Genomic DNA, 13,351 nt, shown 5'->3' with positions numbered 1-13,351 from the left:
GCCACAGATTTTTGACCGCCATAATGTTGACAGGTATGAGTTCCCTCTTATGGAATGGATTTTAAATCCAATCAGGAAGTGGTTAGCTATTCCACTGATGTTCAAGCCACTATTATACCAGTGGGCAAGTCTTGTCAGGACAGTATTATTATAGCTCACAGTTCACAGATGGATGAAACTGATGACTACTTTTCTCCTCCAGCAGTCTGTGTAGCATCTTCTGGCACCATGAAAGCTAGCCAAAAGAGATGAAGTTCCAGGTCAGTACCAGCTTAGTTTCTCCATTTTCTGATTCAACTACGTAGTGTCTTCAGCAATAGGATCTCATCGAATTCTGGCATGTAACTGAGAGAACTGGCAACAGCATTTAATGTTTGGAGATCTCTGAGACCTCATAAGCCAACAACTCCAAAGGCAGTTACCCATTCCTGACACCGGGCTTGCTATCCTGTGTTGTCTACTAGGTAGCCTTCATTATGTCGTACTATGACCCATTTCCCTAGATTCTCCAGGACATGTGCTATAATGAGACTTGGAGGGTACTGTTGAAGGCTTTTTCTTCATGTAATGATTATGTGGTTCCTGTTCTTGAGTCTATTTATATAGTGAATTATACCTACTGGTCTACATATGTTGAGTCACCCTTACATTTCTGGGATAAAGTTGATTTCATCTTGGCCAGTGTATATAAATAAAACTTTCTTTCCTCCTCCCCTTACCATCTCCCTCCTCCATCAGCTATCAAGATCTCCAGCTTACCTGCTCTGCTGTTTTCTCCCTCTAATCCTAGTGAACTGTCTCTCAATTCCCACTTAAACTCTCAAGTTTGCTTTAAATTACTTTATCAAAAAATCAAGAATTTAGAAAGAGAGTTATGTGTTGGGGGCCGACTTTTATCAGAAAGTGGCTATCAGCTTTGCAGCCATTTTGAGCCATATACCCTGACATGTGACTTGGATTACAATAGCCTACAACAGCTGAGCACACTCCGATAATCTTGGTTTAGATACCTTGAGATTAAAGGTGTGTGAGATTAAAGGTGTGTGACTTAAGAGTATGACTTAGAAGTGTAGAGATCAGATTTAGAGACAAGACCTAAGGGCATGATTAAAGGTGTAACTTAGAGGCATGGCTTAGAAGTAAGACATATAAAAGGCAGAGGCAGACATCAGACACATCAGACATTAGGTAGAAGACACTTGGCTCTAGAGAGAATGAGACACATCAGACATTAGGGAGACACAGAAGAGAGAATCAGACACTTCAGAGAGTACAACTTGGAGTAGGAATTAGGCATTAGGTAGCAGGCACTTGGGAGAGAACTTGGAAGAACTAGGTAGTAGGCATTAGGCACTTAGCACTTGGAACTTGGAGGCACTAGGGACTAGGAACTAGGGACTTGGAGAGAAGAAGCAAGACTGAAGAATAAACGGGATTGAAACACATTCTGTCTGGTCTCCATTCCTCACGACTGCCCTCACTCTCTCTCTTGCTGAACCCTGACCCAAGGACCTGAGCAGCAGCTTAGACCGGGATACAGTAGCAGGCAAACATGGGGCAGCCCGGGCCTCAACATTTTGCTTGGGCCATGACATTTTTTGGCTGCCCCAACGTGGGGCTAGTGTGGACCCCAACAGTTATGTGCCTGCACTGACGGCATCCTGCAAGGCCTAGCCACACCGGACTCCTTCCTACCCTGCTCATATCCATGCACAGGTGATCTCCCTATTCTCAGACAGGCTGCCTTTCCTAACATAATCATTTACCACTTTCCTCGAACATGGCCTGCAAATGGTACTGTACTAATGGGTCATTGACCTATGTCCAAGTCGCAGCCAGCTCCTTAGGTTACACTGCTTATCAGAGTGGTCACTCGCTCAGCCAGGAGGCCTTTGGTGCTTGAGGATAAAAGAATGCAGGTTTCTTCTTTTCATGACCAAAAGGTTTGACCATAAGACTTCCCCTTAGATGATCCCACAGCAGGGGTGTGCACACTGAGGAGGAGGTGGGCTCCTCTGCCCTATCTGCTTGCTGTGCACATGTAGGCTGAACATTTCAGACATCTGCCTTAAACTGCCATTTTTAAAAACGCCATTTAAGTGCCCATGGAGCTCAGTAAAACACTCCTTTTTTTTTTTTTTTTTTTTTTTTTTTTTTTTTTTTTTTTAAAGCTTCAAGGGCATACTACCTTAGGGTCCAATTTCTTCTGCAAATCTAAACTCGTTTTTCTTAATTTGCCTCATCTCTGTCTGCTGTTTAATTCCTGACTCTACATGTCACTCACCACTCCCTGTAGCCAGGTACCTGATATTGTTTGGATTCACAGAGGCAGCAAAGTGCCAATATCTCAAATCTGCCATCTTTCTTCTATCTAGATATATCCTCTTTAAAGAATAAGAAAAAAAATATAGCCAAAGTAATAAACTTTAAGCATTTAAGTATTCAGTATGTTTAAAACATAAAAGTTATTCTAAATGGTAAACACAATTGATAAATAGTATCATTTGTTGGATTGTTTTTTTATTGGGTATTTTATTTATTTATAGTAGAGATGTCATTCCCTTTCCCCGTTTCCCCTCCCTAGAAATCCCTATCCTATACCCCCTCTTCCTTTATACTTTTATACCATTTTGATTACATGCATGCATTAAGGTCAGTTCTAGGTTGAGGGTCTAGCAATACAATAATCACAAATAGTCAAAGAAAAAGCAAGGTATTAAACCCAGTTACATGAACACTCCAGTGATCACTGTTTCTAAAGACTTATCAGAATGACCAAAGTATCTGAGCCTACTTCCATAGCCTAGCCCAAGGTCATTTTCATGTCTGAAGCCTACTTCCTTGTTCTAGTCTAAAATTTAGAATCCTGTCTGAAATTACTTCTTTGTTCTGGCCTAATATTTAGATTCCTGCCTGAGATTACCTCTTTGTTGTAGCCTACGATTTAGACTCTTACCTGAAATTACTTCTTTGTTCTAGTCTAATGTCAGATTCCTGCTTGAAGCCTACTACTTGTCCTTGACCAATGTCATATTCCTGCCAAGCAGCCCCTTGCCTTGTCCTTGACCCATGTCAGCTTCTTGCCAAGCAGCCCCAAAGCCTCTCCACCTCTCTTCCTTTTTTATTTCATTAACAAGACTGAGAATATTTTAGGTTGTTCTGAAAAGAATGCCTTCCTTACCCATCATGGAATATGCATTATCAAAGGCAATGCACTTCTGTCTTAGGTTAGTAAGGCTCTGTGTAGAATCTTACCCGTCCTTGGCTTGTCAGCCTGTTAATTTAATAACTTTGTCTGGGGGTCCATTTTCAGGTTTAAGCCATGTACTTTGGCTGCCAAAATGTTAATGCTGTTAAAGATAAGCTTTAACATGATGGGCAAGAATAAAAGTATTCCCAGGACAAGAAGGGCTAGCTTGATCATGCTATATATGCCATTCCTGAGGTTTGTCCAAAATGGAAATACTGAGCTCAGGCCATGGATAATTTAATCTGCATTATCTGCAACATTAAAGGTCAACAGAGCAGCATTCTTTAAATTAGTAATCTCATTATGCAAAGTTAACACAACCAGAGAGGTGTTAAGATTATGCCAAATATCCTACAGGTGTCTTTAAACTTTTTTCTAATTATAATGACAATCATTATAAATTTCAAAAGCAACACTACTCCAATATTTGTCATGACACTTGGGATGGCTCCTAACTCTTGAACCCTGAACCTCCTTCAGATAATTTGAATGGGTTATAGAGCATCATTCGTTTTTCCAGATTCCTATATAAATCCTTTTGTATGCTCAATACATGAGTAACATTTTTTGCTAGATGATTAACAAAAATAGTTGTCTTAACTCCTTGTGTCAATGCTATTGGAGAAGCAGTGGTGCTAGCAATTAATGGAATTAAAGCTGTTATACCGGCAATAATCAAGCCTGCTACCCTCTTGCTTCTGCTTAAAGCCTAACTCACTTCTTCCAGCACTTTCAAGCTTTTTCAGAAATCAAGGTTTTCTAATACTCAGGGCAGTGAGACAAAAGCTTGTTGATAGACCCCATAACAGACATGCCAGGTTTCAACACACTAACCATAATTGGAAATTATATAGTCAATGCAACTTACAATAAATGCTGTAGAAGAGACAAAACCAATTTTAGCTTGACAATTAAAAGAGCCTTAAAACATGCACTAATCCTTGTTTGAAATCCAGATCCTGTCCTAACATTATCTCTTGTTATTCTAACATCATAGTGACCCACAGATAGTTTCCAAATATGTTCCTGACAAAGTCCAGATCAGACTGTTATTTCCCATATTGGATTGATTTCTAGACGAGTACATGATTGAGTCCTAATAGCTGGGCACCGTTAAGAATACAAGAGACATAGTTTCTCTTTTTGATTCTCTATCCCACAATGTCTGAAAACTTAAGGCAAAGCAGCTTGTCCCATCTGGAATATAATCAAGCAAAGGTGGGTCAGGAACATGTCTAATTCAGCTCCCCAGTCACCCTTGTCAGGGCACTCATCACGCTCACAGGTCAGCATCATTCTTTGTCTCAGCAACAGTATGTCTCACCAATCTTTTTAAAGTTCCATGGGCCTCTTCCACAATATCTTGTCCTTGAGGATTATACAAAATCCCCATAATAAATTGGTGACAAAAAGTCTGGACTGCTCAACTACAATTGCCAGACCTATTATCTGGTTTTTTTTTTAATTGGATATTATATTTCTTTACCTTTCAATATTATCTCCTCTCCCATTCCACCCCCAAAAACCCTTACCCCATTCCCCATCCTATTACTATGAGGGTGTGCTCCCATCATACTCAATTCCCGACTCCCTGCTCTCGAATGCCCCAACACTAGGGAATCGAAACTTTCAGGCACCAAGGCCATCTGATCACTTCCACTGATGCCAGGCAAGGCCAACCTCAACTACCTATACAGGTGGAGCCATGAGTCCCAACCATTGTGTTCTCGGGCTGGAGATTTTAGAATGACTACTCCAGCTTGTTTCTTAGGACCATTTGCTTCAAAAATTGTTTTCCAGCCTTTTACTCGAAGGTAGAGTCTGTCTTTGTCAATGAGGTGGGTTTCCTGTATGCAGTAAAATGCTGGGTCCTTGTCTTCATATTCAGTCTGTTAGCCTATGTCTTTTAATTGGGGAATTGAGTCCATTGACATTAAGAGATATTAAGAAACAGTGACTGTTGCTTCCTGTTATTTTTGTTATTAGAGGTGGAATTATCTTTGTGTGGCTATCTTCTTTTGGATTTGTTGGAAGAGGATTACTTTCTTGCTCTTTCTAGGGTATAATTTCCCTCCTTGAATTGGAGATTTTCCTGCTATTATCCTTTGTAATGCTGGGTTTGTGGAAAGATATTGTGTAAATTTGGTTTTGTCATGGAATATCTTGTTTTCTCCATCTATGGTGATGGAGAGTTTTGCTGGGTATAGTAGCATGGCTGGCATTTGTGTTCTCTTATGATCTGTATGACATCTGTCCAGCATCTTCTCGCTTTTATAGTATCTGGTGAGAAGTCTGGTATATTCTGATAGATACCTTTATATGTTACTTGGCCTTTTCCCCTTGCTGCATTTAATATTGTCTTTGTTTTGTGCACTTGGTGTTTTGATTATTTGATTATTATGCGACAGGAGGTATTTCTTTTCTGGTCTACTCTATTTGGCATTCTATAGGCTTCTTGTATGTTTATGGGCATCTCATTCTTTAGGTTAGGGACGTTTTCTTCTGTAATTTTGTTAAAGATATTTATTGGCCCTTTAAGTTGGGAATCTTCACTCTCATCTATACCTATTATCCTTCGGTTTGGTCTTCTCATTGTGTCCTGGATTTCCTGGATGTTTTGTGTTAAAAACTTTTTGCATTTTGTGTTTTCTTTGACAGTTGTGTCAATAGTTTCTATGGTATCTTCTGCACCTGAGATTCTCTCTTCTATCTCTTATATTCAGTTAGTCATAGTGATCTATGACTCCTGATTTTTTTTTCCTAGGTTTTCTATCTCCAGGGTTGTCTTCCTTTGTGATTTCTTGATTGTTTCTACTTCCATTTTTATGTCCTGGATGGTTTTGTTCAATACCTTCACCTGTTTGGTTGTATTCTCTTGTAATTCTTTAAGGGATTTTTTGTGTTTCCTCTTTAAGGGCTTCTACCTGTTTACCTGTGTTCTCCTCAAATTCTTTGAGAGTGTTATTTATGTCCTTCTTAAAGTTCTCTATCATCATCATTAAAAGTGATTTTTAAATCTGAATCTTGCTTTCCTAGTGATATGGGGAATTCAGGACGTTCTTGTGTGGAAGAACTAGGTTCTAATGATGCCAAGTACCCTGGATTGCTGATGCTTATGTTCTTGCGCTTACCTTTCACCATCTGGATCTCTTTAGTGCTACGTTGCCCTGTCTCTGACTGGAGACTATCCTTCCTATTATCTTGGTTGTATCAGAACTGTATGGAGTGGGTATTACTACTGGGGTTATATCTGGGGCCCCAGATCTGCTCAGTGCTCAGGCACAGACAGGAAGGAACCAGTGCTCTGGGCCAGGAGTGACTTCCTGGGTCCTAGTGGGTCCCTGTTACTCCCTGTTTGTGGCAGGTGTTGCTGTCTCCTTACCTAAGATACTGCCTGGGTTAAAGTTCCTGGGAGGCCTGCTTCCTCTGGGTTCTGTGAGATTGGGGGCAGAGCTGCCACCCAGGATCTGCTCAGTGCTCCGGCCTAGACCATAAGGCTGTCGGATTGTTCTTAAAGAGGACTATAACACTCAAAGGATTTTATAAAGTTTATTTCTAACATAAAAAATTATGAGATGATTTTAACTCATTCCTTAAAAAACTATTATACATCATAATATTTTTTCATTATCACACAAATAATCAATTGATACTAGACATTTAGGTTATAAAAGACCAACTTATTGTTAAATGCAAATATAGGTCAGTAATTGAAATAAACCTAAATTTCAATATTTTTCTGTAATTTGCTACATGTCTGCTAGCACTCTAATTGAGACCAGCCAAGTTTTTAATGAGTGTCTGATTTTAGCCAATAGTAAACAAATGAGCATAAAAATAATCAGAAACAGCCAGGCAGTGGTGGCACACGCCTTTAATCCCAGCACTTGGGAGGCAGAGGCAGGCGGATTTCTGAGTTCCAAGGCCAGCCTGGTCTACAGAGTGAGTTCCAGGACAGCCAGGGCGACACAGAGAAACCCTGTCTCGAAAAAAACCAAAACAACAACAACAACAAAAAAAAAATCAGAAACTGGTGTATGTTCATGCAACATACAGAGATTTTTATCAAAATCACCACTAAAATGCATGCTTAGTTTTTCCTTTCACTTTCACACTGGATTCTGGAAATTTTAGCAATCATGAACAACAATCAAAATGAAATAACTTGATCTTGCCAAAGTGTATGCTTAACTGTAATTTGGATATAAATATAAAATGTATAAATATCTCTTATACTATACAAAATATCAGTAAATATTCTCAAATAAGGTGAGGGAATGTATCTTCCACACTGAAAGTTTTTTCTCTTTAAAAAAAAAATGTAAGTAGAGCTACTTATAGAAATATGTCCTGAAAATGATAGCTGTATTATAATTTCCTTCAGTTATTTCTATGTAGAAACTTCATCAAAACCCTTTTACCACCATTTAACTTGTTCAATGATAACTGGAAAACTGAAACTTATGCACAGCATCTCAATTGAGAATGCAGGCTATTTCAAAATTAAATGGACTCCATAGGAATTCACACAATAACAGAAGATGTAAGTCACATTCTCTGAGTACACATACAATCCTAAACATTAAAGTTTTCCTGTTCCTTTACACTACTTAATAAAATAAACAGCACTCGGTGTCACTTCACACTCAGAATTTCGTTCACTAGGCTGAAACATTAGTTTCATGGGATATATGCCATCACTGATTTATACCTACGTATTTATAAATACTGACGGGAACATGTTCCCAGACACAATTTTCCTCAGTTTACAAACAACAGGTCCTTACTCTAGACTAACAAGTAATTGTATTTTGAATAGATCTTTTTTAAAAAAAAAATGTATTGGAAGCACATGTTTAAAAGCAAATACGGTAGCTGGACAGAGGTGGTACATGCTTTTCATCCCAGAACTTGGGAGGCAGAAGCAGCCAGATCTCTGAATTTGAGGCCAGCCTGGTCTACAGGCTACACAGAGAATAGAGACAGTGTGAGACTGCTTTTCACAGTCAATGGAAGTGAACCATAAGATGCTGTAGAGCAGACCTCGTCTGTCAGCACAAGAATGGGCCAACAACATTCCTTCTTCAGAGTAAAAACCTAAACTGGGGAAGATGTAACACCGTCCTGTCAGCCAGTGACAGGTAAACTATCGACACAGGGACAACAGTGTTAAATTTTGACACTGTTCATTAACAGCTCCATCTTCCTGAGTTTACGTTTGTTCTTTGGCATTGGCTTGGGATATAATCCATTTTTCAGAAGATACTCCTTGCTGAGGCGAATCTGAGCACCATGCTGAAGCTGGAAAGAGCACAGAGCTTGAAGAGGGCGAAGCAGAGTCTGTTGAGAAAAAAAAGACACTAAAAATGTATTTTGGCAACTTGTATTCTATCTACATCTTTCTTTCAAATACAGACACTTATGTGCTCTTTTCAATTATTTTCTTTAACTGTGAGGAGCAATGGCTATTCTAAAACTTCATACATATTTCTAAATTAACAAATTCTAATAAAAGGCTTTTTACTGATTTTCTATATAGGCAATAGAATCTGAATTAAGTTTATACACTAATTTATTTAAATAAAATTAAAATTTGTTGTTACAATAATTTAATCAGTTAACAATATATAAAAGGAAACATTTAGATATGAAGATGGGCACATCAAATTAGTTGACTTTCAATCACAAGTTACTATATCTCACTGACACAAACAATTCCAGGATGGCAGTAAAGTCTTCCTCTCACAGTGGTCCATGGACAACACATGGGTGCCAGAGTTGTGTGTAGCTCATTTGAAATACTGTAATTTTACACCCTGCCTAAAGTCAAATTCCTGCAGAGCCAATTATACAATACTAGCATGTGAACTAAATGTACATGTAAGTTAATCTGGTGGTGAAGGCTGCCATACAAGAACTCATGCTGTATATATCATGGTCAAAAGCTAAAGCAAAATTATATAGTATTTTAAACATTATATAGTATTTTTAGATCAGATTCTTTGGATGTAAGGCTTCTTATCAAAACCATTTAAATTACAATAGCAAAGGTTTTGGTTGAAAAGACCATTAAAGAATCATTTTTAAGAATGGATAAATTAATAGAGAATTTTCCAGATATCTGTGTGAAAAAAATATACCCCACATATACAAAATACAAGGTAGAAGGGGCTTTGCTTTATAACAAAGGGTAAAACACCATAGCAGTCTCTGCAAATTTCTTCTCCCTACCCATTATTTTTATCTTTATTAGTAGAATCTAAATTGCATTCATGAAGGCACTATGTCCATCTACTAAATAAAACAATGAGTAATGAGAGGTAAATAAAAGTCACATGGAATGGGGATTTTAGAAGCACTCAAAGCCAACACATTCAGATAGCATACATTTTGGTTTTCTGTTTTGGTTTTTGTTTTGTTTTGTTTTTGGAAATTATATTTTTGGGTATTTCATTTACATTTCAGATGTTATCCCCTTTCCCCATTTCCCCCCCATCCAGAAACTCCCTATCCCATCCCCCATCCTCCTGCTTCTATGAGTATGTGCCCCCACCAACCACCCCTCCCCACCCTCAAATTCCTCTACACTGGAACATCCAGCCTTGACGGGACCTCCTCTCCCACGTAGATAGCATACGTTTTTGCCCTCTTCTGTCAAAAACATGATTGTTAGAGGTGGGACCACTATCGTGACCAGTTAGCAGTAATCATGAAGATTAAAACTAATCACAAAGAATGATGGACAGTCAGGAGAAATGTGTGTCCTTTTTGTTTATTTATGTGTGGGGGTATTTTGCCTACATGTGTATCTATGCACCCACAGGGCAGAAAGATGTCATTAGATCCCCTGGGATAGAAGGTCCAGACAGTTGTGAGCTGTCGTATGGGTGCTGGAAATCAAAGGTGTGTCCTCTGGGAGAATCTCCAGTGCTCTTACCTGCTTAAGCATCCCTCAGCCGCAAATCTGGGCTCTTGATATCCTTTCCAAGCAGCATTCATAACTCAAGACTGCCTACTTTAGCATGTTGTACTTACAGAGCAAGTTTTAAAAAACTGATTTAATCGCTGCCTCTGTTTTTATATGGTGTTTTCACACATAGCCCAACAAAAAATAGACAGATTGTCTTAGTTTTTTACTGTTGTGAACAGACACTATGACCAAGGTAACTCTTCTAAGGACAACATTTAATTGGGGCTGATTTACAGGTTCAGAGATTCAGTGTATTATCTAGGCATGGCAGCATCTAGGCAGGCATGGTGCAGCAGAAGCTGAGAGTTCTACATATTCATCTGAAGGCCACTGTCTCCCAGGTAGCTAGGATGAGGGTCTTAAAGCCCATTCCCACAGTGAAACATATTCTACAACATGCAACACCTATTCCAACAAGGGCACACCTCCCTGAACCAAGCATATTCCAACCACCATATTCCACTCCCTGGCAGCCCCATAGGCTTGTTCAAACACATGACTTTATGGGGGCCATACCTATCCATAGCAAAATGCAAAATACATTTAATCCAACTTCAAAATTCACCTTGTCTATAGCACTCTCAACAACGTTAAAAGTCCCAAGTGCAAAGGATCTTCTGAGATTCAGGCAGTCTCTTAACTGCAATCCCATATAAAGTCAAAAATACTGGACCAAAGCAAGACAGAAAACTAGCTGGGCAAACTCCAAACTCTACATCTCCATGTCCAATGTCAAAGCACTCTTCAGATCTCCAACTCCTTTCATCCTTGTTGACTGCTGCTGGCAGATCTAGCATTCAGCAGCAACAAACTTCATTCTCTTGGGCTGCTTCCACCCCACTGCATCTTTCCTCGACAGGTGTCCCACAGCTCTGGCATCTCTAACATCTTGGGGTATCCAAGGCAACTTCAACTTTCAACTTCATGGCTTCTTGTTCCAATATCTGGGATCCACATACGATCTTCTGAGCTTCTCAAAAGGGCTTCAGTCGCTTCTCCAGCTCTTCACTCTGTAGCACTCTCGGCTCTGGTTGACTCCACTCCATTGCTGCTGCTCTTCTTAGAGATCATCCCATAGTACTGGCATTACTAATTGGCTGGAGTCTTTCACTACAACTAGGCTTCACCAATAGCCTCTTATAGGCGCTCTTCATGGTGCCAAGCCTCAACTTCTTTGCATGACCCCTTCCATCCTGAGCCATCAACTGCAACTGAGGCTCCACCTTCAACAATGGCCTTCCCTGGCCTCACACAGTGCCAAACCTCAACTGATCATTGATCCCTTCACGCCTTCAAAATCAGTACCATCTGGGTAATTCCAGTCCAACTTCAGCACGAGGTATAATCTTGGCTATCTCTGGAAAACAGCTTCTTTGTGCTCTCAGAAAACACTTTCCAGAATATTTCATCTCACTGATATTGGTCTCTTCTTAATCACCACTAATTTCTTACCTCCAGCTAACCAGCATCAATTGTCCTCGTAGCCCTTCTATTCTTGACTCTAAAGCCAGTACCACATGGCTGAAAGCTGCAGAGTTCTGCTCTTTGCTGGGGCTGAAATACGATTCCCATTATTCTGTCATCAACTTTCTGTTTTCAACTCCCTTACAGCCTAAACTTGGCTTCCTTGGAACTTGTTCTGTAGACTGACCTTGAACTCAGAGATCTGCAGGCCTATGTCTCCTGAATGCTGGATTTAAAGGTATGTACCACCACGCCTAGACTTAAACTTTTCTTCACCTAGAACTTGCTCTGTCCCAGGTTGGCCCTGAACTCATAGATCTTCTTGTCTTTGTCTACTGGGATTAAAGTTGTGTACCACCAAGCCTGGGCCTAAGCTTTTTCATGGCTACTATTCCTCAAGGTCTGGATCAAAAGCCTGTCTTCCAGACTCAAGATCTGGATCACAAGTGTGCCCTTCATTTCTAGATTGTAGTTTATTCCAGATTAAAAGTCCAGATGAAAACAATAACAAGGTAAATACACATAACATGATATAACTATTTCTTGTTCAATTGCAAGCATAAACAGTAAGCTTAGCTGGGTGGGATCTTGCCTTGAGGTCACCACTCCCTTAATCTGTTTATCTCCTTAAACGCAGGAGTTGGCTCCATTTCACTTCCTGGTGTCCCTTTAATATTTAAACCATAATATTTTGTATTTTTCCTATTTAGGTTTGCTATGCTTGATCAGAATACTCTTCATGAGACTCAAAACCAGAGAACAAAATCTGTGCTGGGCTTTTTTGAGACTTCCTTTGTCTATGCAATCAATATAAATCTCTTTACCTTAGCTTTAGGACTCTTCAGACAGTATCAAAAATCAGCCCAATTCTTCACCAAAATACCACAGAAACAGTAGCCACATACTGAAATTATTCTCCACTGAAACCTCTTAAATCAGATCTTCACAGTTCAAATCAGCAACAATGTCTTCATATTCCTACTAGGATGGCACATTAAGCCTCACTTAAAGCATTCCACTGCTTTCTAAAGTCCCAAAATCCACATTCTTCCAAGCAAAAGCATGGTCAGGCCTAGCACAGCAATTCCCCACTCCTGGCACCAATGTCTGTCTTAGGATTATACTTCTGTGAACTATGACCAAGACACTATGACCAAGGCAACTGTTATAAGGACAACATTTAGTTCAGACTGGCTCACAGGCTCAGAGGTTCTCAGTCCATTATCATTAAGACTGAAGCATGGCAGCATCCAGGCATGCATGGTGCAGGGGGTGCTGAGAGTTCTAGCCTGTAGGAGAAGACTAGCTTCCAGGCCACTAGGAGGAGGGCTTAAAGCCCATGCCCACAATGAAACATATCCTACAACATGACAACACCTATTCCAGCAAGGCCACATCTCCTAACAGTGCCACTCTCTGGACTACACATATTCACATCAACACACAAATATTTTGGACACCTCTACACAGCAATAGTACATGCTTTACTATTGTAGAAAGTCCATTAGGTAGCTTTTAATTATTTCTTTCCTAAGAAAGATAGGAAAGAAAGTAGAGAAATGTATTTATGTTACTTAATAAACAACCCAGTGTACAAACTAATTGATAAAACACCATAGGTCTCTGAGAAATGTGGATAAGACTATAAACAGATAAAAGCAACTGAA

The 13,351-nt window shown here is 39.6% G+C and overlaps 1 protein-coding gene across 1 annotated transcript in view; it reads right to left on the bottom strand.

Moving 5' to 3' along the window:
* Positions 1 to 6,780: 6,780 nt before the first annotated feature.
* Positions 6,781 to 13,351, bottom strand: part of Dtwd2 (DTW motif tRNA-uridine aminocarboxypropyltransferase 2) — a 63,401-nt gene continuing 56,830 nt past the window's right edge. The window contains exon 6 of the mRNA XM_034518257.2: positions 6,781 to 8,590. Coding sequence (XP_034374148.1) covers positions 8,420 to 8,590 — 171 coding nt within the window. The 3' untranslated portion in view covers positions 6,781 to 8,419. The remainder of the gene's footprint in view (positions 8,591 to 13,351) is intronic.

This window comes from Arvicanthis niloticus, chromosome 14 (assembly GCF_011762505.2).
Source record: "Arvicanthis niloticus isolate mArvNil1 chromosome 14, mArvNil1.pat.X, whole genome shotgun sequence".
NCBI lineage: Eukaryota > Metazoa > Chordata > Mammalia > Rodentia > Muridae > Arvicanthis > Arvicanthis niloticus.
This window is presented reverse-complemented; position numbering and strand designations above follow the sequence as displayed.